Below are 22,308 nucleotides of genomic sequence, written 5' to 3'. Positions count from 1 at the left end.
AACTTTTTCTTTCCTGTTCTCTGTTCCCCATCCCATGATAAATCCAATTTGGCATTTTCTTTACATCTACATTGTCACACCATTTGTCACTGTGGGTACAGAATACATGTTCCCTCCCCTTTTTTTTTCTGAATCTAATCTCTCCCAGGTACATATAGCTGATAAATAATACTTTTCAAATATTGTTTTTAACCATAGACATTTCCTGATCAGGAAGCATCTGTGCCATTTTTCTTATCCTAATATTTATGACCAACAGCTACTCTTTTTCCCATAAAACTTAATTCTTGCCTCTCCCCAAATGAAACCTCTACTTCAGCCAACTTCGTTTGTTTGCATCTCCTAAGAGAGAACCTCACATCCAACTCTAGGCTTTTGTTCACTCTGCTTCCTGGGCTTACAATGAGAAGCCAGTCTCTCCGGGCCTTAACGGAACAGGCTCAGACTCCCCAGGAAGTGGTCCAAATGCTTCCCAAACTGGCTCTGTCACCCTCTCTGTTCAGCACCTTTCAACATGTGTGTGCTCATTCTATCATCTTCTAACTTCCATTTGAAGGTAAAGTGTTGTATATACTTCTTTAATTGTTTGATGTATGTGTCTTTGGCTCCCTACAAAAACTGTAAGGTTCTTAAAGTCAAAAATTGCCACAATGGTGTGGAACCAGTTTATGGGCTAGTTAAAGCCGACTGTATATATCTCTATCAACTCCATGTTCAGTGACAACATCACGTTGGTAGCTTGAAATTGGCCATGGTGGAAATCAGCAAATGCTACAAATTAGGGCTTTTTGTTTTGTTTTTCCTGGAGAGCAGTGTTAACTGTTTACCAGCACACCACTGAAGTTGGGTAATCTAATTTCATGCTTCTCTTTAAAAATGCCTAATATGGTGTTCTGCATCCAGTAAATAATAAAAAACCTTTTGATTAACAAGAACAAACACAAGATGCCAGCATAATTTATTCAGTGATTAAATGAACAAATTATTTCATAAAGGAGTAGAGCATCTAATGTTCTTTTGGAAATGGTCTGATAGCTCATATCCATCTCCAGTTTCACATTATTTACCAAGAATACTTTAAAGGTTTTAAAAAGTTCAATATTTCCGGGTACTCTAACTCTCAGAAAAAGGTACATATAAATTTCTCAATTTTAAAAGCCAAGGTGAGGGTTTTACAAAGTCATTGCCTTGACTCTGAGAGTGCTTTGATTACTTTTCTTAATAGACCAAATTGCTGAAGCAAGGGATTCCCCAAACAATTACATATTATTACTTATTTCATTACCACATAACTTATTTTTAGTACATTAATCTTTTTTACTTAACTTCCACAAGTGCAAACAGGGGGATCATGCACAATTTGTTAAATCAAATGCTTTCCTCAAACAATCATAACGTATTCAATAGCAAATGCACTTGGGACCCAGGATAGAACTGAGTCAACTAGACATTTTATTTGGGAACTAACTCTGCCCAATTCTCCAACTTGTACGTTAAACCATAAATTGACATAAATCTTTGGCAACATCCAGATTATGTTGTGGAGTTGGAGATGGGCATTGGAAGAGGGATTGGGTAAAGGAGATAGAATAGGATGAATATCTTCACATACAGGAAGGAACAGCTTTAACTTCCTGCAAAGGAAGTCACGTGTAACCCTGGCAATACTCGTGGGATACAGCAGTACCTAAAGCTCTACAGACCAACACCTTATGGGACATCTTTTACAGACATGTCAGAAAGGGTCCTGCTGACAGCCACCTATACAGACAATCAGATATGGCTGTATAGATGGCTTTTCAACCAAGCATCTAAGGTGAGACCTGGAGAAGAAAGTCCTACACTGTAGAACAGTGGTTCTCAACTAGGGGTGATTTGGCCTCCAATGGGACATTTAACAGTATCTGGAGATGTTTTTGATTGTCACAACTCCAAGTGTGTGTGGGGTGGGGGGTAGGAAGTGGCATCTAGAGGGGAAAGGCCAGAGATGCTGCTAAACATCCTACAATACACAGGTTGCCCCTCACAATAAGTAATTTGCTCCAAAATGTCAATAGGGCCAAGGTTGAAAAACCTGCTCTAGAATTATGAGAATTGGGCAGCTTACATTTCAAATCATAACTTGGAAAAGTTTGCACCGAATACATTTAGATGTTAAGTAAATTCTCACTTTCATAAAAATTAGTACATATACACATATATATGTTCTCCTTACACTAAACTGTATCCCACCTGTTCTCCTCCTCACCTCATACCTGAAGATAGATCTGCCTCTGTCTTATCTGCCTTAGGGAAACTCTGGCCTGGACTTCCTCTTCGAAGAACACTGGAAAGCCTTTCCTGCCTTGATTTTGGTGACATCTAGCTTGCAACCTGATGTTTCTTTCTACAGACTGATAGTTTATGTCCTCTCACAGCTGCTCTAAACTTATCACCTAAACATTCTAATAAAGCATATTATTTACATGACACATCAGCTGAATTAAAAAAAATCTCTTTATATAGCTCAGTTTTAACTAATATATTATTGATAATAGTTCTATTGTCTAATTACTCATTAAGGATCGAAATATAAAATTTAAAAATTAAACATATTCTTACTACTCCTTTGGCCTATAATTAACGCATTCATACAGTCAAACAACTGGAAGAGAACTAAGAGCTTATCTAGTCCAATTCCTTCATTTCACAGATAAAAAAACTTTATTTTCATAAGCGACTTTCCCAAAGCCAAAATGCTAAGTAGTAGCTGAGCAAAGACTAGAAATCTGGGCTCCTATATCTTAATATAAAACTCTTTAAATTAAAAAACATATTTAAGAAGATCCAGAATTACTAAAATATTTCCAATGAATTTTTATACTTGAAAATATAAGAATCATATATATGCTTACGATAAACTCTAAATGTATTGTGCATATTAATATAGATACACACAATGAGATATACATATATATTTTCAGAACTTTTTCACAAGTAAGTTACTTGTCATTTATTAAATTACTGAAATGCATATCATCAAGTTGACTTCACATTAGTATAAATAAGCTATAGTTTAAAAATTCTGAAATACATGGCATAAAAATCTATTACTAACTACAATAATTATAATATGTGGAATTTGAATTTCCTATGAATATATCTTTATTATACTACTCAAATTAGAAAAGGAATAAGAATTACAGTACTGTTTTCTTTGTAGTCTAATAATAGTATATTGTTTCTACAATTTTTGTAGAAAATTGTACTCTATACCACAAACAACTTTTCTTTTTCAAAAAATTCACATTAATAAGTACAATATACAATAAAGAAAAATAATAATCTGCCATCTACTTGATCAACATGAAAGCAATTTCCTTATTAAATTGCTCTAAATCTCTTCCAAAAAGAAACTACTAAACCAACCCCACTCTTGGCTACTTATTAAAAATATTAGGTTGGTGCAAAAGTAACTGTGCTTTAAAAGATTAAGAATAATTGTAAAACATGCAATTACTTTTGCACCAACCTAATATTAACATTATATGATACTCTCAATTTCTTAGCCTTTTCATATTTATTAGGCAAGATTATACATTTACCTAAAAAAATAATATTTTCAAATATTCAAATATGGGTAGAAACTGAATAGATCATTTCTAACAATCAGATATAATTAAATTATTTAAGTAACATCAAGCTTATTTGAAAGATATCCTTCCTGAGGATTTATGGTTTTAATGGTAAAACCATAATTTAACTATAAATTCAGTGCTATATTGTAATACTTCAAATATTCTTAACTATATTACTATTTTTCAATTTCTAGACTTACCTGGGTCTTGTTTTAGGTAAATGTGTAAGTTGTTTCCAACAATTTGTTATGACATTGTGAATCCAACCATCACCTACAATTTATAACAGTTGAGAAATTAAGATTAGGTCTTCGGGATACATTTTTTTTTTCAAATTTATGCTACATTTATGCAACTATATTTTATATGTGCATACTTTCTCATAAAAATTTTAAGAAATATACAAAGGTAGAATGAACATGATAATGAACCCTCACATATCCCAGATTCAACAACTATCAAGATTTTTGTCACATGTGCTCCATTTATCTTTTTGTTACTGTTCTTGCTAAATTATTCTAAAGCAAATCCTAAATCTCCTATCATTTTCCCCATACATATTTCAGTAAACACTGCTTTTTTTTTAAAAAAGGGCATTTTTTACATAACCACAATACCATTGTCACATAACTACAATGCCATTATTATAGTCAACAAAACTAAAAATTATTTCTTAATATCATCTAAAACACGTATGACCTTAAGCTGAATCTATAAGGGAGGAAACTGACTGGACTAAGAGGATATTTACAAATGGGTACTAGATTTATCAAGGTGATCACTTCGTAAGGCATATAAATGTTTAATTACTTTGTTGTATACTTGAAACTAACACAATATTGTATATCAACTGTAATTGAAAAATAAATTTAGAATAAAATATTTTTAAAAATTTTAAAAGAGTTAGGACATTTAACTCCCCATAGATCAATGACCAAAACCAGCAAATAAGAATTAAAAACAGTAGGGGCGGCCAGATGGCTCAGTTGGTTAGAGTGCGAGCTGTCAACAAGGTTGCCGGTTCAATTCCCACATGGGATGGTGGGCTGCGCCCCCTGCAACTAAAGATTGAAAACGGCGACTGGACTTGGAGCTGAGCTGCGTCCTCCACAACTAGATTGAAGGACAATGACTTGGAGCTGATGGGCCCTGGAAAAATACATTGTTCCCCAATATTCCCCAATTAAAAAAAAAAAAAGAATTAAAAACAGTAGCATTCATGAAGATATGATATTAAACCCCTAATGAAATGGATAAATGTTAGTTTTTTTTAAATTAGAGTCCAAATCTCTTTTTTAAAAAATCCCCAGGAATTGGAAAAGCATAATATTCTGCAATAACTAACATCTCCTACTAGCAACTGCTGTTTCTTCAACCAGCCTCGAGTTTGTTTGTTGGCCAGCAGACTGCCAGACACACAAATGATACTCAATAAAGTTTTGTTGAAAAGCAAATAATTGTTTCCATGTCCTATATAAAATTATAGAAATGGTTTTAATGGCACATAATGTCTCTCAATGAAAACATCTTTAGCCATAGAAATCTTTTTGAGTTAAGAAAATACAAAACATTTAATATGTCAAACTAAGAAGTGGATATTCTCAGTCATCTGTCTATCCTGATGGCACAATTTTACTGCTGAAAGAAAAATTGCATTACAAAACCCACAGCCACTGGGATCAGCAGTGACAGAAGTTAAAAAATTCTAGCTAAGCACCTTCTTTTATAATTCTGGAACAAAAAGAGAAGCAACTGGCCTTCCCACCTTATATTTCCAGAGCATTATGTGAAAGGCTGCTCTTATTAATATAATCCCCATTCCAACCTACAATGTAAGCATCTGGATCAAAAATCAAGAGGACACAGAATGACAGAATATTATAGTTGAAAGGGGCTTTAATTCATTTATATTCAACCACCCTGCCTTTTCTCTATACCTAGAAAACAGGAGAACATAGAGAACCAAAGGTACAGAAGCAAAGGGGTCTTCTATTTCTAATTCTCAATGTAAGCATATAGTTGGGGATAAAGATAAATCAGAGAAAAAAGAAAGATACCTTTGGTATCAAATACAATTAAGAAAAAAGAATGAGATAATAATTGTAGGCTAAACTTGAATTGACTTACTTAATGGAATATTGTCCGCACTTAGTCCACCAAACAGGAAAAGCTTATCATCAGCTATTGGTGTTAAAGTATGCCAGGACCGATGTTTGGGGTTTTCTCCATTAATAGGAACCCTGTGGCAAGGGGAAAAATATAAAAATCTGGGTATTGTGTTAGTTAAAATGAAAGGATTCTGATCACCTCAGATCTTAAAAGGAAAAATTGCCCTCACTACTAAAAAAAAATTGATTTTGATAATGCCACCTACATGAAATTTAAAACACATTCTTAAATTCTTAGATGAATTTAAACAATCATTCCACTTTATGTCTATTCCACATGGTCACAGAACACAGGTTGAAAATTCCCAGTTAATTCACAATGCTAATTCAGCCTCATTCTTGATGGTTAATCAATAAAACTTCTTCATATTTTTCCATATAATTACTTCCATCTATAAATTTTAACTGTTGTTTCATGTTTAATTTTATGTTTTCAGCAGATTTCCTCAATAATATTATGGGATTTTGTTGTTGTTTTACTTTGGTTTATTTGTTGTAAAATTTCCTGAAATGTTATCTTCACCTGAAAATGCTAGCTACTCTATCTTTGAAACAAAAGCATGCAAACCATTCAAGATCCAGGATAAACCAGTAAAGATTTCAAACAAATACTGTTCTATTCCTTTAAAAAATAAAAACAGAAAGAGAAAAGTTCAACTAATTTAGCAAGCAACATTTAACTAGAAGACACTGTTCTTCAGCATTCTAGAATGTTCCAGAATAATATGGCCATTTGTAGAAGATGGAATTTGTTTTTTCCAAATTGGAAATATTTTTATTGTTTTTGTTGACTATTAAAAAAAAAAAAACCATTTTGGTTAGAAAACATTCAACAACCATAAAAATACTTTTTTGAGAGTCCTATAATCATGTCTTCCAGGAAAAAGAAATAATAATTTGGTATATATCTTTCCAGACTTTAATGCATATATAAAAATTTATTAAAATATATAAATGAGACCATATATTCCGTTCTGTTACTTTTTTTATTCAACTAGTATTTTGTAGAATATTTCTATGAAGTACAGTTTCCTTTGATAACAGAAGCATGGCAGCCTCTTTTAAGCAAATGTACAAATGATTTAAACAATCCCCACTTGTGGACATGAAGGTTGATCTCAAGTTTTTGTTTTTATAAATAATACTGTAATAAACATCTTTGTGTATGCACACACACACAAATATACTTGTCCAATTATTGTCTTCAGAGAAATTCTGGATCAAAGCAGAAATTCCATTTTATATTTTAAACATGTTGCCAGAATACCTTTCAGAAAAATTGTACCAATCTATACTCCAACTAATTGTGTTGTTACAACCTACCGTGTTTCCCCGAAAATAAGACCTAGCCGGACCATCAGCTCTAATGTGTCTTTTGGAGCAAAAATTAATATAAGACCTGGTATTATATTATATTGTATTGTATTGTGTTATATTATATTATATTATACTATACTACACTATATTATATAACATATTATATTATATAAGACTCGGTCTTATATTACATTAAAATAAGACCGGGTCTTATATTAATTTTTGCTCCAAAAGATGCATTAGAGCTGATGGTCCGGCTAGGTCTTATTTTCAGGGAAAAATTAATATAAGACCTGGTATTATATTATATTGTATTGTGTTATATTATATCATACTATACTACACTATATTATATAACATATTATATTATATAAGACTCGGTCTTATATTACATTAAAATAAGACCGGGTCTTATATTAATTTTTGCTCCAAAAGATGCATTAGAGCTGATGGCCCGACGGCTAGGTCTTATTTTCAGGGAAACACGGTAGTACACACTCGTCATTTGTAATTATTTTTATCTGATAACTGTAAACTATTTTTATTTCCATTTCTTTAACAATCTATGAAGTTGAACACCTTTTTAAAATAATTTTGCCTATTTGTATTTCTTCTATGAATTGCTCATTCATGTTCTTTGCCTACTTTGCTATTGGATTATTTGTCTTTTTCTTACTGATTTTCTTAATTCTTTGGATCTTAGCCCTCTCTGTTAGAAATACTATAAATATTACTTCTAGTTTTTTTTTGTTTGCATTTTCCAATTTGCCTTTTAAATTTTTGTGGTATATTTTTCTATATACAAATATTTAATTCTTAAGTAGTTTTATCAATCTATCTTTTCATTTATGCATTTTGGGTTTATATCATCTTTAGAAAAGCTTTCTCCATGCAAAGATTTTAAAGATAATCTGCTATATTTTCTTCTTGCACTTTTATGGTTTTATTTTTAACAGCATTTATACTTTGAAATAACACATAGCTCTGAGTCCATCTCATTACATACACAGCTGACTTGATAGCTAAATATATTTATTCTATTGATAAATATATATTATAAACAATAAATAAAATCTGACTTTTATCCACACCATTATCTCTTCACCTGTGATGACCCCATTAAAGCGTTCCTCCATTTCTTCTACTGACCAGTCCTTGAGAATACATAGTATAAAACCAGTATTTTACAAAATCAATGTTCAACTGCTAGTATTCTCATGTTTTATATAGTTTGGCTACAAAAGAATAAACTCTATATTTAAATCTACATATTCCTTGCTTAGATGTATAATCTGTGTGCATGTGCATGCGCGTGCACGTGCGCGCGCACACACACACACACACACACAAATACCTATAGATAAAAACAAACTGAAATTTCAAAACTTACCTTCCAGACCAAGTCCAGGTGTCTAAATTTAGATAGTGCAAATCATTCATCCTAGTTTGCTAAAATAAAAGCGTGTTAAATTGATCAGTGTTTTACATCTTTCATGAGCTAAAATTTTGGTTTTAAAATAAGTTCATATTAAAAATAGATTATCTCTATTGTACTTAATTAACATCAAAAGTTTATATATTGGGAAACAATGCTAAGCATTAATAAAATTAACATGAAACTACCAAATTAATGTGTCAAGTTTCAGGAAAGGAAGAAATAAATTTAAATTAATAGGATTTAGATGATAAGAAATTAAACTTTTTTGATAATACACTAAAGTGAAGGATTCTCATTAAAATATGATTTATAATCATCTGTGATTACTTATGTACGGTCTGTTTTGAAATAGAAGATAAAAGTTGTTGAATGGCATTTTAATCTCTAGATTGTTTGAATGTTCAGTTCTTCTATAAAATCAGAGCATAAATTTTTGTAAGAAACACATAAAAAGGTTATTTCCATTAAAAATACTAACCAAAACACGTCCGCCAAAGATATAGCCCTTATTTCCCAGAACTGCACACGTATGCGCGGCTCGTGGCTGTGGAGGAACTCCACCCTGCAAGCAGAGATCAGAAAACAGGTCACAGACTTGAAACATGTAACGAAGTCACATTCTTATGCTTAGTATGAGAATACTTGACCTAAGTTACCATTATCTATATAATTCAATTAAAAAGCCTAATGCAAAAGTTCAATCTATAAATAGTAATAATCATAGACAAATACCATAGATATACTTCTTTTTATTGTGTTTCACTGTATTGTGCTTTGCAGATACTGCTTTTTTTTTTTTTAACAAAATGAAGGTTTGTGGCAACCCCACATCAAGCAAGTCTATCAGCTTCATTTTTCCAACAGCATCTGCTCACTTCCTGTCTCTGTGTCACATTTTGGTAATTCTCGCAATATTTCAAACTTTTTCATTATTATTATATGTGTTATGGTGGTCTGTCATCAGTGATCTTTAACATTACTATTGTAATTGTTTTGGGGCACCACGAACCACACCCATGTAAGATGGCGAACTTAATCGATAAATGTGTGTGTTCTGACTGCTCTACCGACCAACCGGCTGTTCCCCCATCACTCTCCCTCTCCTCGGGCCGCCCTATTCCCCAAGACACAACAATACTGAAATTAGGCCAATTAATAACACTACAATACAATGGCCTCTAAGTGTTCAAGTGAAAGGAAGAGTCTCTCACTTTAAATCAAAAGCTAAACATGATTAAACTTAGTGAGGAAGGCATGTTGAAAGTCAAGATAAGCCAAAAGCTAGGCCTCTTGCACCAGTTAGCCAAGTTGTGAATGCAAAGGAAAAATTCTTGAAGTAAATTTAAAGTGCTACTCCAGTGAACACACCAATGATAAAAAGTAAAATATTCCTATTGCTCACATGGAGGAAGTTTTAGTGGTCTAGACTGAAGATGAAACCAGATCAAACATCCCTTAAGTCTAAGCCTAATTACCAGAGCAAAGCCCCAATTGTCTTCAATTCTGTGAAGGCTGAGAGAGGTGAGGAAGCTGCAGAAGAAAAGTTTAAAGCTAACAGAGATTCATGAGACTTAAAGAAAGAAGCCGTCTCCATAAATTAAAAGTGCAAGGTGAAACACAAAGGACTGATATAGAAGCTGTATTACATTATCTAGAAAATCTAGCCAAGATAATGAAGGTGGCTGCAGTACACAACAGATTTTCAATGTAGATGAAACAGCCTTATATCGAAAGAAGATGCTATCTGGGACTTTAGAGATAAAAGTCGATGCTGGGTTTCAAAGCTTCAAAGGACAGGCTGACTCTCTTGTTAGGAACTAATGCAGCTGGTGACTTTAAGTCAAAGTGAATGCTCACTTACCATTCTGAAAATCCTAGGACCCATAAGAGTTATGCTAAATCTACTCTGCCTGGGCTCTAAAAGAGAACAACAAAGCCTGGATGACAGTATATCTGTTTACAACATGCCTCACTGAATATTTTAAGTCCAATTGTAAAGTTGAGACCTACTGTTCAGAAAAAAAAGGTTCCTTTCAAAATCTGACTGCTCAGTGACAATGCGCCTGGTCCCCCAAGAGCTCTGATGGAGAAGGACAATGAGATTAATGTTTCCACGCCTCCTAACGCAGCATCCATTCTGCGGCCCATGGATCAAGGAGTAATTTTGACTTTTCCAGTCTTATTATTGAAGAAATACATTTTGTAAGGCTATAGATAGCTGCCATAGATAGTGATTCCTCTGATGGATCTGAGCAAAGTAAACTGAAAATCTTCTGGAAAGGATTCACCATTCTAGATGCCACTAAGAGCATTCATGGTTCATAGGAAAAGGTCAAAATATCAACGCTAACAGTAGTTTGGAAGAAGTTGGTTCCAACCCTCATTGATGACTTTGAGGGTTCAAGACTTCAGTGGAGGAAGTAATTACAGATGTGGTGGAAATAGCGAGAGAACTATAATTAGAAAAGGAGCCTGAAGACGTGACTGAATTGCTGCAATCTCATAATAAAACTTTAACAGATGAGGCGTTGCTTCTAAAGGGTGAGCAAACAAAGTGATTTATTATTTTTTTAATAGGTTTCTTTTTTTTTTTAAATTGGGGAATATTGGGGAACAGTGTGTTTTTCCAGGACCCATCAGCTCCAAGTCAAGTCGTTGTTTTTCAGTCTAGTTGTGGAGGGTGCAGCTCAGCTCCAAGTTAAGTCATTGTTTTTCAGTCTAGTTATGGAGTCGTTTTCAGTCTAGTTGTGGACGGCGCAGCTCACTAGCCCAAGTGGCTATCAAACCGGCGACCTGGGTGTTATGAGCACTGCCCTCTAACCGGTTAGCTGAGCCAACTGGCTACGCAAACAAAGTGATTTCTTGAGATGAAACCTACTCCTGGTGAAGATGCTGTGAGGACTATTGAGATGACAACAAAGGATTTAGAATATCACATAAACTTAGTTGATAAAGGCTCAGAAGGGTTTGAGAGGACTGGCTCCAATTTTGAAAGTTCTATTGTGGATAAAATGCTATCAAAGAGCATCCCATGCTATGGAGAAATTGTTTGTGAAAGGCAGAGTCAATTGATGTGGTACATTTCATTTTTGTCTTATTTAAAGAAATTGCCACAGCCCCCCAACCCCTCAGCAACAACCACCCTGATCAGTGAGAAGCCATCAACATCCACGCAGGACCCTCCACCAGCAAAAAGATTACAACTGACTGAAAGCTCAGATGATGATTAGCATTTTTTTAGCAATAAAGTATTTTTTAATTAAGGTATTTTTTTAGACATAATGCTATTGCATACTTAATAACTACACCAAAGTGTAAACATAACTTTTATATGCACTAGGAAACCAAATTCGTGTGACTCAATTTATTGCAATATTCACTTTACTGCAGTGGTCTGGAACCAAACCTGCAATATCTCTAAGGTATGCCTATATTCTTCAAGCATGAAATTTATTCACCCTGATCTTTACTTTTTAAAGCGCTTTTCTTAAATGCCTGACACTATTTAGCAAAATGAGATTTCACATAAATTTTAGCTTAAAATATAAGGATTTAAAAATTAAATGTTAAAAGATTCTCTTTCTCTCCCTTCCCTCCACACACACACATAGTTAATATTATAAGTGAGCAGTACACACCGTGATGATCTTGGAGACTAAAAAATTCCATCTGTCCCCCAAAACTCTTGGTGCTTCCAATTCTACAATAAGAATTTCATTTTTGGCTTAAGCCAAACACAGTGCTTTATCTCTTACTAAAACTCTTCACATTAACTGATAACACTTCTCTATACTTTGAGTAAATATAGCAGATCTTTTCCTCACAGAAGTTTTGGATTGGTGGGAAAAGAGAGAGTATGATGAGTAGATGAATAAGTAACATTTGAAGGAAGAATCTTCTGCATAATTCCCATGCGTTCATCGTGGGTGCCTCTGTGTGTGTGTGTGTGTGTGTGTGTGTGTGTGTGTGTGTGTATTTCATTCCAAGTTCTGAAAGAACTCAACATTTTCAGCTCATTGGCTACTGATTGTGGCCACAGGAAATTTAAGCTTTACATCCAATATCATAACTCCCTAGAATTCTCAGGCTTACTTGAATAACTGTTGAAGTCAATACAGTAATAAATAATTCAGATATTACCGATATAACACTTAAATAAATGAGAGAGAACCATCTAAGTTGTGGTTCCCAGCCTATCCAGCAAAACAAAATTTTTATCATTACGCCATCCCTGATCTGAAAATTTGGAAAAATTCTTCTACTAAAAACACATTTATTATGAAACAAATATTGAATTTCTCCTTTTTAACTTGTCAAACACTTTTAGTAGCCAACCAAAGCTTCTGAGTAAACGGAGTTCATACAATTTCAAACAAAAACAAAGAAATGGCATTTGTATTGGTCTGTGTGCCTAACTGCATAAATAATGCACAAGGCTTACTTATTAGGTTGTTTGAAATACTGAAAATAACTCAAAGGTCCCTATTACTACTACATTGTTCTTATAGAGGTAAAAATCCCATGTAGGAAAACACTTTCAATCTTCCATTTTAGAGAAGTCAGACTAAACGGCTTATCTAAAGCACACAGGTCTTTCATGACATAATTAGAATGCAAATCCAGTTTTTTCAACTTCAACACCAATAACTGTTACACTCTACCATGTTGATGTGCTTTTGATACAGATATTTGGGAATAATGAAGTAATTTAAGAGTGTCTTTAAAAAATAAAGAGAATGGATTCCAGCTACAACCATGTCAGAAAAACTTTCATATATAATATAAACAATATAAGAATTTGAAGATATCATGAGGGAAATTATAGTGAAAATATTAAGTACTAACTAAAACCGAGTCATCTGCAGAGGTCACATGCAAAAGTCATGTGCTTCTGTTGGAGCAGAAGGAGGGGAAGGATATGGGTTAAGATAAGGAAAGAGAGAAGGAGTCAGAGAGAGACTTGAAGTCCAAACAACTGATTGTAAGCTACCTCAGCTCCCTTATCCACAGGAGCACATTCTAAAAATATGCTGTCAGTAGTTCCAGACCTTTGTTTATTCCTTAAGGAAGAAGAGGGTTGAGAGTCCTGAAAGAAATCTAGGATGAGTTTCAGTAGATGCAGTCTCAATAATTTTCTCTCCACCTGTTTGCTGACATGAAATTATTTTAACAGCAAGAAAATGATGTTATTTCATTAATAAAAGACACAAATCCTAAAATTCAGCGCTGACTGAAGGAAAATTCAATTAACAAGTATAAATGACTGGTAGTTGATCAGTTCTAATATTAGAATGGGGTAAAGAGAACACAAGAACACTGGAAACCTGAAATTCATTGCTTGGAAAAAGAGGATCCTGAGAAGGATCGAACCTTGTAACACTATTTTGAGCAGAACCTCTATCACTTCCATCAGCAGAAGCTGGACTGCAGAGAATTTTGATCATGTGTGCATATTAGTGGACAATTTTGGTTTTGCCTATTCGGCATTCCATTCTGCACAGTTCTGGTGAGTTTATCAATCACAGTACCCTGCTCCCCTTAGGGTTAGGCCTGACCATCATCCCCTGGGCAATTGGGACTTATGTAAAGGGTGGGAGCATGCCCAAGAAGAATCAAACTTTTCTAGGACAAATATATAGACACTGAGCGAATACAGCACCAACAGAAAGAACTGCTTGTGTAGCCAAGGCCATATTCCCTCCTAAATGAGCCAGGCGGTGTGCAGCAGACAGAATGAAGCTAGCACACAAAGAGAAACAGGGAGAAGCTGACCAGGAAAGATGGAAAGTGTCGTGATGGTGTTGAGTAACTTGCTCCAGTTCCTGAGGTCCTGGTCCCTGCAGCGCTTCCTGCCACTGTGTGAGTTCCTCCAAAATATACGTTCCAGCTATGTGAGAATTCGTTATTGCTTAAGCTAATTTGAATTTCCATTTGCTCACTAGCACATGAAAGAGTATTAAGGATGTATTTTTATCATGCTACCATTGCATGTAGCTCTGATTTCAAGGGTTTATGAAATGCACGCTTTTTAAAATCATGGACTTTGTTATACCGCTGTTAAGTCAGGGCATCGCACTTGTGGTAAAGAATGATGATGGCACCTCTTTACAAGATTTCTCTAGAAAACCTTAGCTAACCTGGTGAAAAATAAGTGATTTTTGAAAAACACAGTATTAGTGACAGTACTCAAGAGAACCCCTTTGTATGTGATTACAAACTCAATTATTAAAATCCAAATAACTCAGTGAAAAATATATTTTGAAGTATCAATGAATATATAAATATAAAGGTTAAGATTTTTACCATACTTACTTTAATTTCTGGTTGGAACCAACTCTGCGTCACTGTGTCAAATACGTGCACATCATTATGCCATCCCCAGAATATCTGCTCTTCCTAAAACAGAAATTTTTAAAATATTTAAAAGACTTTATGATTTTTAGGTTATTGTTCGTTTCTTTGCATATTTACTGGTAAAATAGTAGACACCTTTATAAAAACAGAGTTACGCGTTACGTTAGTCATAAAGCTCATGCACACAACAGCGGCTGAGCAAGTGGGGTCCCAAGACCAAGAGCAGCAATACCTGGCAACTTGTCATCTCATAGTATTGCTTTCAGTGTGTCATAATTATACTTGTTAACAATCTTCCAATTCCCTTGAAGGATTGTCTCTTTTAAAATTGCAGAGGACAGAACGACATTTGTATGTTGAAATCGGTTTTTCTGAAGTGTGTGCTCAGAATTCCTAATCTTTGCTATTAGGAACTTCAGGGGACTATGGTTCCTTTTTCCAAAAGGTTCCAGTTACTTCTACTAACCAAGCAATTGGTTCTTACTTATAGGTCAAACTTATGCTCACTCTCTTCTTTGTCTTCTAAGAGACAAAACTTTTTGCAAGGCAGAGCTTTAGCAGTTACGTGGTATTCAGTGTCTTCCAGATTGCTGAAATGCTCTATCACTACTCTAGCTTACCCCTGTGCAGTTTTAGGTCAGAAATACATCATTTCTTTTTGTCAGGACTTGTTGCCTTACAGCTGCCAAACCGTTTGTTCTCCGGCACTCTTCCCAGGATTTCACAAGGGAGTGTTTCAGCAAACTGAGGCCCGATGGAGAGATATCGGAAAAGCTGCTTTGAGGGGAAGTCTCAGCAAACTGAGACCCAATGGAATTATATCGGTCCCTCCCCTTCAATGGATTCCTTGGAGATGTGCGTGTGTGTGAAGGCAAAGTACAACCTGGAACACAATGGGAACTTTCAGGAAAGACAGCCAGCCGGCCATGTAACACACAGATCTTGACATTAACAATCTTTTACCTCCTTAAAAGTTAACCAATAAAAACTATGTGTTGGCCCGATTCGGGGCTCAGTCCTTGAGGCTTGAGTCCCTTGGCCCCCGCTTGCACCCTATTCTTGACTACTGTCTTTTCTTAGCCCTGCGCCACCCTTCTCGCTTCCCACAGCTCATGTAGTGGTGGACATGACAAGGACTTGGCAAATACTCTAAACAATATAGTTAGTTTAAAATCTAAACAAAAAAAATCCACTTATATACCACAAATTTCAGGATATGATCATTAGCCTAATTTAGCCTAGGGGAGGAAGAATTGAGAGATTTTACTGATAATTAAAAATAGATATAAATCACAGGAAGTTACATTTCTGAAAATTATCAGTAATATTATAAGTAGCAAAGCTTTAAAGACACAGTAGTACCTCGGTTTTTGAATGTTTCTGTTGACGAACATTTTGGTTTATGAACGCCGTAAACCCGAAAGTAAATGCTTCGGTTTTCAAACACGCCTTGGTAGTCGAACATGTCACACGGCTTCCGCTGAGTGCAAGATCCTGAGGCCTAGCTGTCGGCTGTTTTCGAATGTCGTGGATTACGTTCAAAAACCGAGGTATCACTGTATTTCATTTTAAAAACTTAAAACCATGTAAACACATAGAGAATTTTTACCCATATACAAAGAGATATACACAAAATGTACATATATATTAATAATGTACAATAATAATATATGCTAGTAGAACGTTAAAACTGAAGAGTTACTGTGTATCTTCGTGGTAGGATCAATTGTTCTTAAAGCTATCTTTTAAAAGATTTCATTTTTATAAGTCACGACTTCTTTCATTAATGATAGCTATTCTCTAACCAGTAAGAATAAGTAGGAAAGGTAATATCACTACCAGCTTATTCTTGTGTGTAAGAATGAGCTATGACTAGTTCTAGTGGACATGTCTAAAAGCAGGTATATGTCAGCAATAACCATTCTGGTTACCTATAAACAAAGTCTTTCCAGGTTGTGCTAAAGCCTCTACTTGTCTAACAGAAGCAAGTGCAAGTGATTAATGATGTAAGAAAAGAAATTATTCTGCCAAACCTCCTCTAATTGAATCCAAATCCAAAAGATAGGAAACAATTATTTTTCAGTGTCAATTATGGCAAATTAAAATGATAAGTACTGGGCTCATTATGTTTAAAGACTTTAAGGAAAATGTAAACAGTGATTCCTCTCTTACCCAAGATGCATCATGTACATCAAAACAGTCTTGGAGTTCACTGTGCCTCCTACACCCATAGCCACCAAAGTATATTAATCTGAAAAACAAATACAAAAGCACACACTTTAGAAGTTCTACTTCTAGTTTGTTCATAAAAAGTTGAAACAGATCATTTTTCTCACTCTAGCAACCTGAACAAGCCAGATACAGTCACGCATTGCATAAAGATGTTTCAATCAATGACAGACTGTATATATGGCAGTGGCCCCATAAGATTATAATGGAGCTGAAAAATCCCTATCACCTCGTGATGCGGTAGCTACCGTAATGTTGTAGCACAACACAGTACTCCTGTGTTTGTGGTGATGCTGGTGTAAACAAACCTACTGTACTGCCAGTCCTATAAAAGTACAGCACATACAATTGTGTACAGTACATAATACTTCATAATGATAATAAACGACTATGTTATTGGTTTATATATGTACTATATTATACTTTTTATCATTATTTTAGTGTACTCTTCCTACTTATAAAAAGTTTAGTGTAAAACAGTATGCTGTGTTACATCAGCAGCAGCCTCATACATCTCAAATTTACCTCGTCTCTTGATTGCACCCTTGTCTCTAGTGCTTGATTTAATCTCACATTGCTTTGTACAGTAACATGCTGTACAGACTTGTAACCTACGAGCAATGAGCTACACCGTCTAGCTTAGCTGTGTAGTAGGGTATTTCATCTAGGTTTCTGTAAAGACACTCTACAATGTTTGCACAATGACAAAATAGCCTAGCGACACATTTCTCAGAATATATTCCCATCATTAAGCGGTGCACAACTGTACACTACAAAAACATAGTTTTTTTAAAAAAAATCCAAGTCCTAAGGAACAAAAAGACCTAAATGAAATAATTCCAGAATGTGATGAGCTCTCAATAGGAAAGAAGAGACCTATGGGTGTTTTCATTTCTGGTGTTAACAGCAGGAGGAGGAAGAATCCAGCACAAATAGGGTTCGTAATGAAACCACCCCAAATTTTAATAGCCACGTGCAGGCTGGCATGGCAAATTAGAATCTTAAGAAACTCAGGCACATTCAACAGGGAAACTCAGGAACCAACACAATGACCCTTTTGCATAGTCTTCAGAGAGGGTTCAGGGTTAGTCACCAACAATCAGAAGCAGAGGAGAGCTGAGTAAACCTCCCTAAGGCAATCCCTGAGCCATTAGCTACTAAAGTCTGGGATCAGGGCAAGAGATCGGAAGGAAATACCTTAGAAGCATGCCAAGCCATTATGGCATACAGGGCAGCTACCCTCAAAAGGCCAGGAGAAAGGGTGCAAGGCTGAAAGAGATCTCCTAAGATACAGAAAGCATAAATGGACCTGGGTAGCAAAGACAACCCCTAGTGACCAAACACCTACCAATTAAGGTATAAAACAGGGAGAGATCTCCCACAGTTCTGAGAGGTGGGAACTCAGCTGTGAAGCTCAGCTGAAAACTTCTAGATGATCTCTAGTGTTTCCTTTGCTAGGGTCCTAGCAAAGGAAGGTCTTGATCCTGCCTCAAAACATTTGAAGCTAGTGGTGAAATTCAATCAAACTAAAGCTGCACCAAAGCCCCAAAACAGGTTGACCACAGATTACACTGACTCAAATCCAAATCTAACAGCCTGAAAAAAGAAGAAAGTGCATATCCTTTCCTGGAGATAGATATCATTTATTCAAATATTTTATATTCTTTCATAGAGAATGTCTGACATGTGATGAAAAAATTAAGATTCATGAAAAGATAAAAAGGTGACCCATGATCAAGAGAGGAAAGAGTCAATATAAGTTGACCCCAAGGTGGCCCAGATATTTTAATTAGACATGGCTTTTAAAACAACTATGATAAAAATGCTAACAGATCTAGCTTGTAAAAGGTAAACAACATACAGGAAAAGCTGTGATTTAGCAGAGACATGGAACCATGAAAAAGAACTAAACGGAAATGCTAAAAACAGAAAATAAGATGTCAGAAATAAAGAATTCATTAGATAGGCTTAACAGGAAACTTGACATAGCAATGAAAAAGATCAGTGAACCTGAAGATAGGTCAATAGGTCAATAAAAGGTATGCAAATTAAAGCAAAGAGAAGAAAGGAGTGTGTGTGTGGGGGGGAGGGAACGGGAGCCCAAGCTCTGTGGAACAGTATCAAATGGTCTAATGTGCACATAATAGGAATCCCAGAAGAAGAGACAAATAAATGTGTAGAAGAGATATTTGATAATAACTAAGAACATCCTAAAACTGATGAAAGATATAGACCCACCAAGTCCAGAAGCTCAGCACACTCCAAGCAGGATAAATACAAAGAAGAGTACATATAGGCACATTTTAATCAAATCAATGAAGAGCAAAAATAAAGAACAGTAAAAAGACAAATACAGGTGGAAAAAAACACATATTTGAGTGAATTTCTCACTAGAAAAATGGAGGCCCAAAGACAATGTTATACAATCTTTAACGTGCTAGAAGAAAAAAAGAAAAAAACAACAACTGTCAACCCAATGTGTGAAAAAGAAAAATCACATGGAAAATTAGAAACAACCTTGAAATGAATAAAAATGAATACACAGTAAAACAAAACTTATGGGATACAGTGAAGGCAGTGCTCAGAAGGAATTTTATAGGTGTAAATGCGTATGAATTTTTTTTTTTAAATCTCAAATTAGTAACACAACTGTTCACATTAAGGAACTAGGGAAAAAAGAGCAAAGTAAACCCATAGATAACAGAAGGAAGGAAACAATAAAAATTAAAGTGGGAATAAGCAAAATAGTGAATAGAAAAACAGTGGAGAAAAACAACAAAAGCAAAAAGATCAACAAAATGGGCAAATCTTTAGTTACACTGGTGAAGAAAAAAGTAGAGATGGCTCAAATTACTAAAATCAGAAATGATAAAGGAGACATTACTATCAACATTACTGAAATAAAAAGGATTATAAGAGAATACTATGGAGGATTGTATGCCAACAGATTGGACAAACTAGATGAAAGATTCCTAGAAAAATTACTACCAAAAATGGTTCATGAAGAAATAGAAAATCTGAAAAACAACTATTAACAAGGGGATTGAATCAATAGTTAAAAACCTCCAAACAAAGAAAAGCTCAGGACCACAAGGCTTCATTTGCGAATTCTACTAAATATTTAAAGAAAAATTAGTATCAGTCCTTCTCAAACTCTTCCAAAAACTTGAAGAGGAGGAAACACTTTCAAAATCATTTGATGAGGCTAGCCAGGCAAAGATATTTCAACAAAAGAAAACTACATATATCTCTTAAGAGATTAATATCCTGAATGAGTAAAGACTCCTAAAAATCAACAACAAAAAGACAAACCAATTTTTAAAAATGGGCAAAGGACTTGAGTTGACATTTCTGCAAAGATATACCAATGGCCAATAAGCACATGAAAAAATGGTCAACATCATTAGTCACTGAGGAAATGCAAATGAAAACCCCAATGAACACCACTTCACACCCCCAAGGAAGAAACAAAAAGCAAAAACAAAACCAAAAAATTGCAAGTGTTGGCAAGGATATGGAGGAATTGGACCTCTTGTACGTTGCCAGTGGGAAGAATATAAAATGGCATAGTGACTGTGCAAGACAGTTTAATGCTTCTTCAAAAGTTAAACATAGAGTTACCATATGATCCAACAATTCAACTCTTAGGTATATACCCAGAAGAGTTGAAAACAGGGACTCAAACAGTGCTTGCAAGCCAATGTTTACGGCAGCATTATTCATAATTGTCAAAAGGTGGAAACAACCCAGTGTTCATCAACAGATGAAGAGATAAACAAAATACAGTATACACATACAATGGAATATTATTCAGCCTTAAAAAGGAATGAAGTTCTGATACATACTACAGCATAGTGAACTTTCAAAGCATTTTGTTAATATGCCAGATACCAAAGAGCAAATATTGTATGATTCTACTCATATGAAATATCTGTAATAGGCAAATTCATGGAGACAGAAAACAGATTAGAGATTACCAGGGATTGGGGAGAAGGGGAAATGGGGAGGTACCACGTAAAGGGTACAGTTAGCCCTCTATATGTGTGGGTTCTATATCCGCGGGTTCTGCATCTATAAATTCAACCAACTGTTAATCGAAAATATTTGAAAAGAAAAAGTTACATTGCTGCTGACATGTACTATGTAGTTAGGCATACAATGGCTGCATCTGTACTGAACATGTACAGACTTTTTTGGTCATTATTCCTAAGCAATACAGCATGAAAATTATTTACACAGCATTTACATTGTATTAGGTATTATAAGTAATCTATACATGATTTGAAGTACACAGGAGGATGTGCATAGGTTATATGCTATTTTATAAAAGGGACATGAGAATCCATGGATTTTGCTATCCACAGGGGTCCCAAAACCAATCCCCTGCAGGTACCCAGGGATAGTGACTACATAGTTTCTGGTTTTGAAAGAGAAAAAATTTTGGAACCAGGTAATGGTGATGGTTGCATAACATTGTGAATGTAATTAACACCATTGCACTTTACATTTAAATAAGATTAAAATTGCATTGTACACTAAAATATGATCAAATTTTATGTTATATATATTTCACCACTTTTTTAAAAAGATATGGTGAAAAGTAAGTCTCCCTCCTACTCTCAGTCACTCAATCCTTCTGCCTCAGGCAACCAGTGCTAACCAGTCTCTTATATACAAACTAGAAAAACTGTAAAGGAACAAAAATACTTCATAGGGTTGGCGTCAATTAAGTCCTGGAGAAACAAAAGTAGAAAACTCTAGTGGCTGACAGAAACATACTTCATTGCTCCTAATTGTTCACAGAGATAGCTATCCCTTTATGTAAACTTTCCCAAAGATCAGAAATGTAGTTCAGTTCTGTTTTCAATTCCAGTCCCTATAATGCTTCTTCCAAACTGCCATGACAAAAAAAATTAAGGCCTAACCAAGAAACAAATTGACAAAGTTATCTATTACTCCTTCCAAAAAATTCTGTGTATGTCTGCAAATAGAATTCAATAGGATGTTGAAATACTTGTTGTAACCAAGTAAGATTTATATCTTAAATACAAATATACACAAATTAAAATAATTTCACCAGTATTTAAATTAGGAAAAACACTCCCATCACCTCAGAAGAGAAGAAAAAGTATTTAATAAAAACCAACATTCTTGGGCCGGCCCAGTGGCTCAGGCAGTTAGAGCT

General features: G+C 34.8%; 1 protein-coding gene across 4 annotated transcripts in view; it reads right to left on the bottom strand.

The window, feature by feature from the left end:
• KLHDC1 (kelch domain containing 1) overlaps positions 1 to 22,308 on the bottom strand; it is a 50,464-nt gene that overhangs the window by 9,624 nt on the left and 18,532 nt on the right. For all 4 annotated transcript variants that reach the window (XM_033109090.1, XM_033109092.1, XM_033109093.1 and 1 more), the window contains 6 exons: positions 17,067 to 17,145; positions 14,853 to 14,936; positions 9,019 to 9,102; positions 8,493 to 8,551; positions 5,745 to 5,857; positions 3,818 to 3,890 (listed from right to left, as the gene is read on the bottom strand). In XM_033109090.1, the coding sequence (XP_032964981.1) occupies positions 3,818 to 3,890; positions 5,745 to 5,857; positions 8,493 to 8,551; positions 9,019 to 9,102; positions 14,853 to 14,936; positions 17,067 to 17,145 (492 nt within the window). The remainder of the gene's footprint in view (positions 1 to 3,817; positions 3,891 to 5,744; positions 5,858 to 8,492; positions 8,552 to 9,018; positions 9,103 to 14,852; positions 14,937 to 17,066; positions 17,146 to 22,308) is intronic.

This window comes from Rhinolophus ferrumequinum, chromosome 6, assembly GCF_004115265.2.
Source record: "Rhinolophus ferrumequinum isolate MPI-CBG mRhiFer1 chromosome 6, mRhiFer1_v1.p, whole genome shotgun sequence".
In the NCBI taxonomy this organism is placed as follows: Eukaryota; Metazoa; Chordata; class Mammalia; order Chiroptera; family Rhinolophidae; genus Rhinolophus; species Rhinolophus ferrumequinum.
Note: the sequence above shows the minus strand (reverse complement) of the source record. Positions and strands in the feature narration are given on the sequence as shown.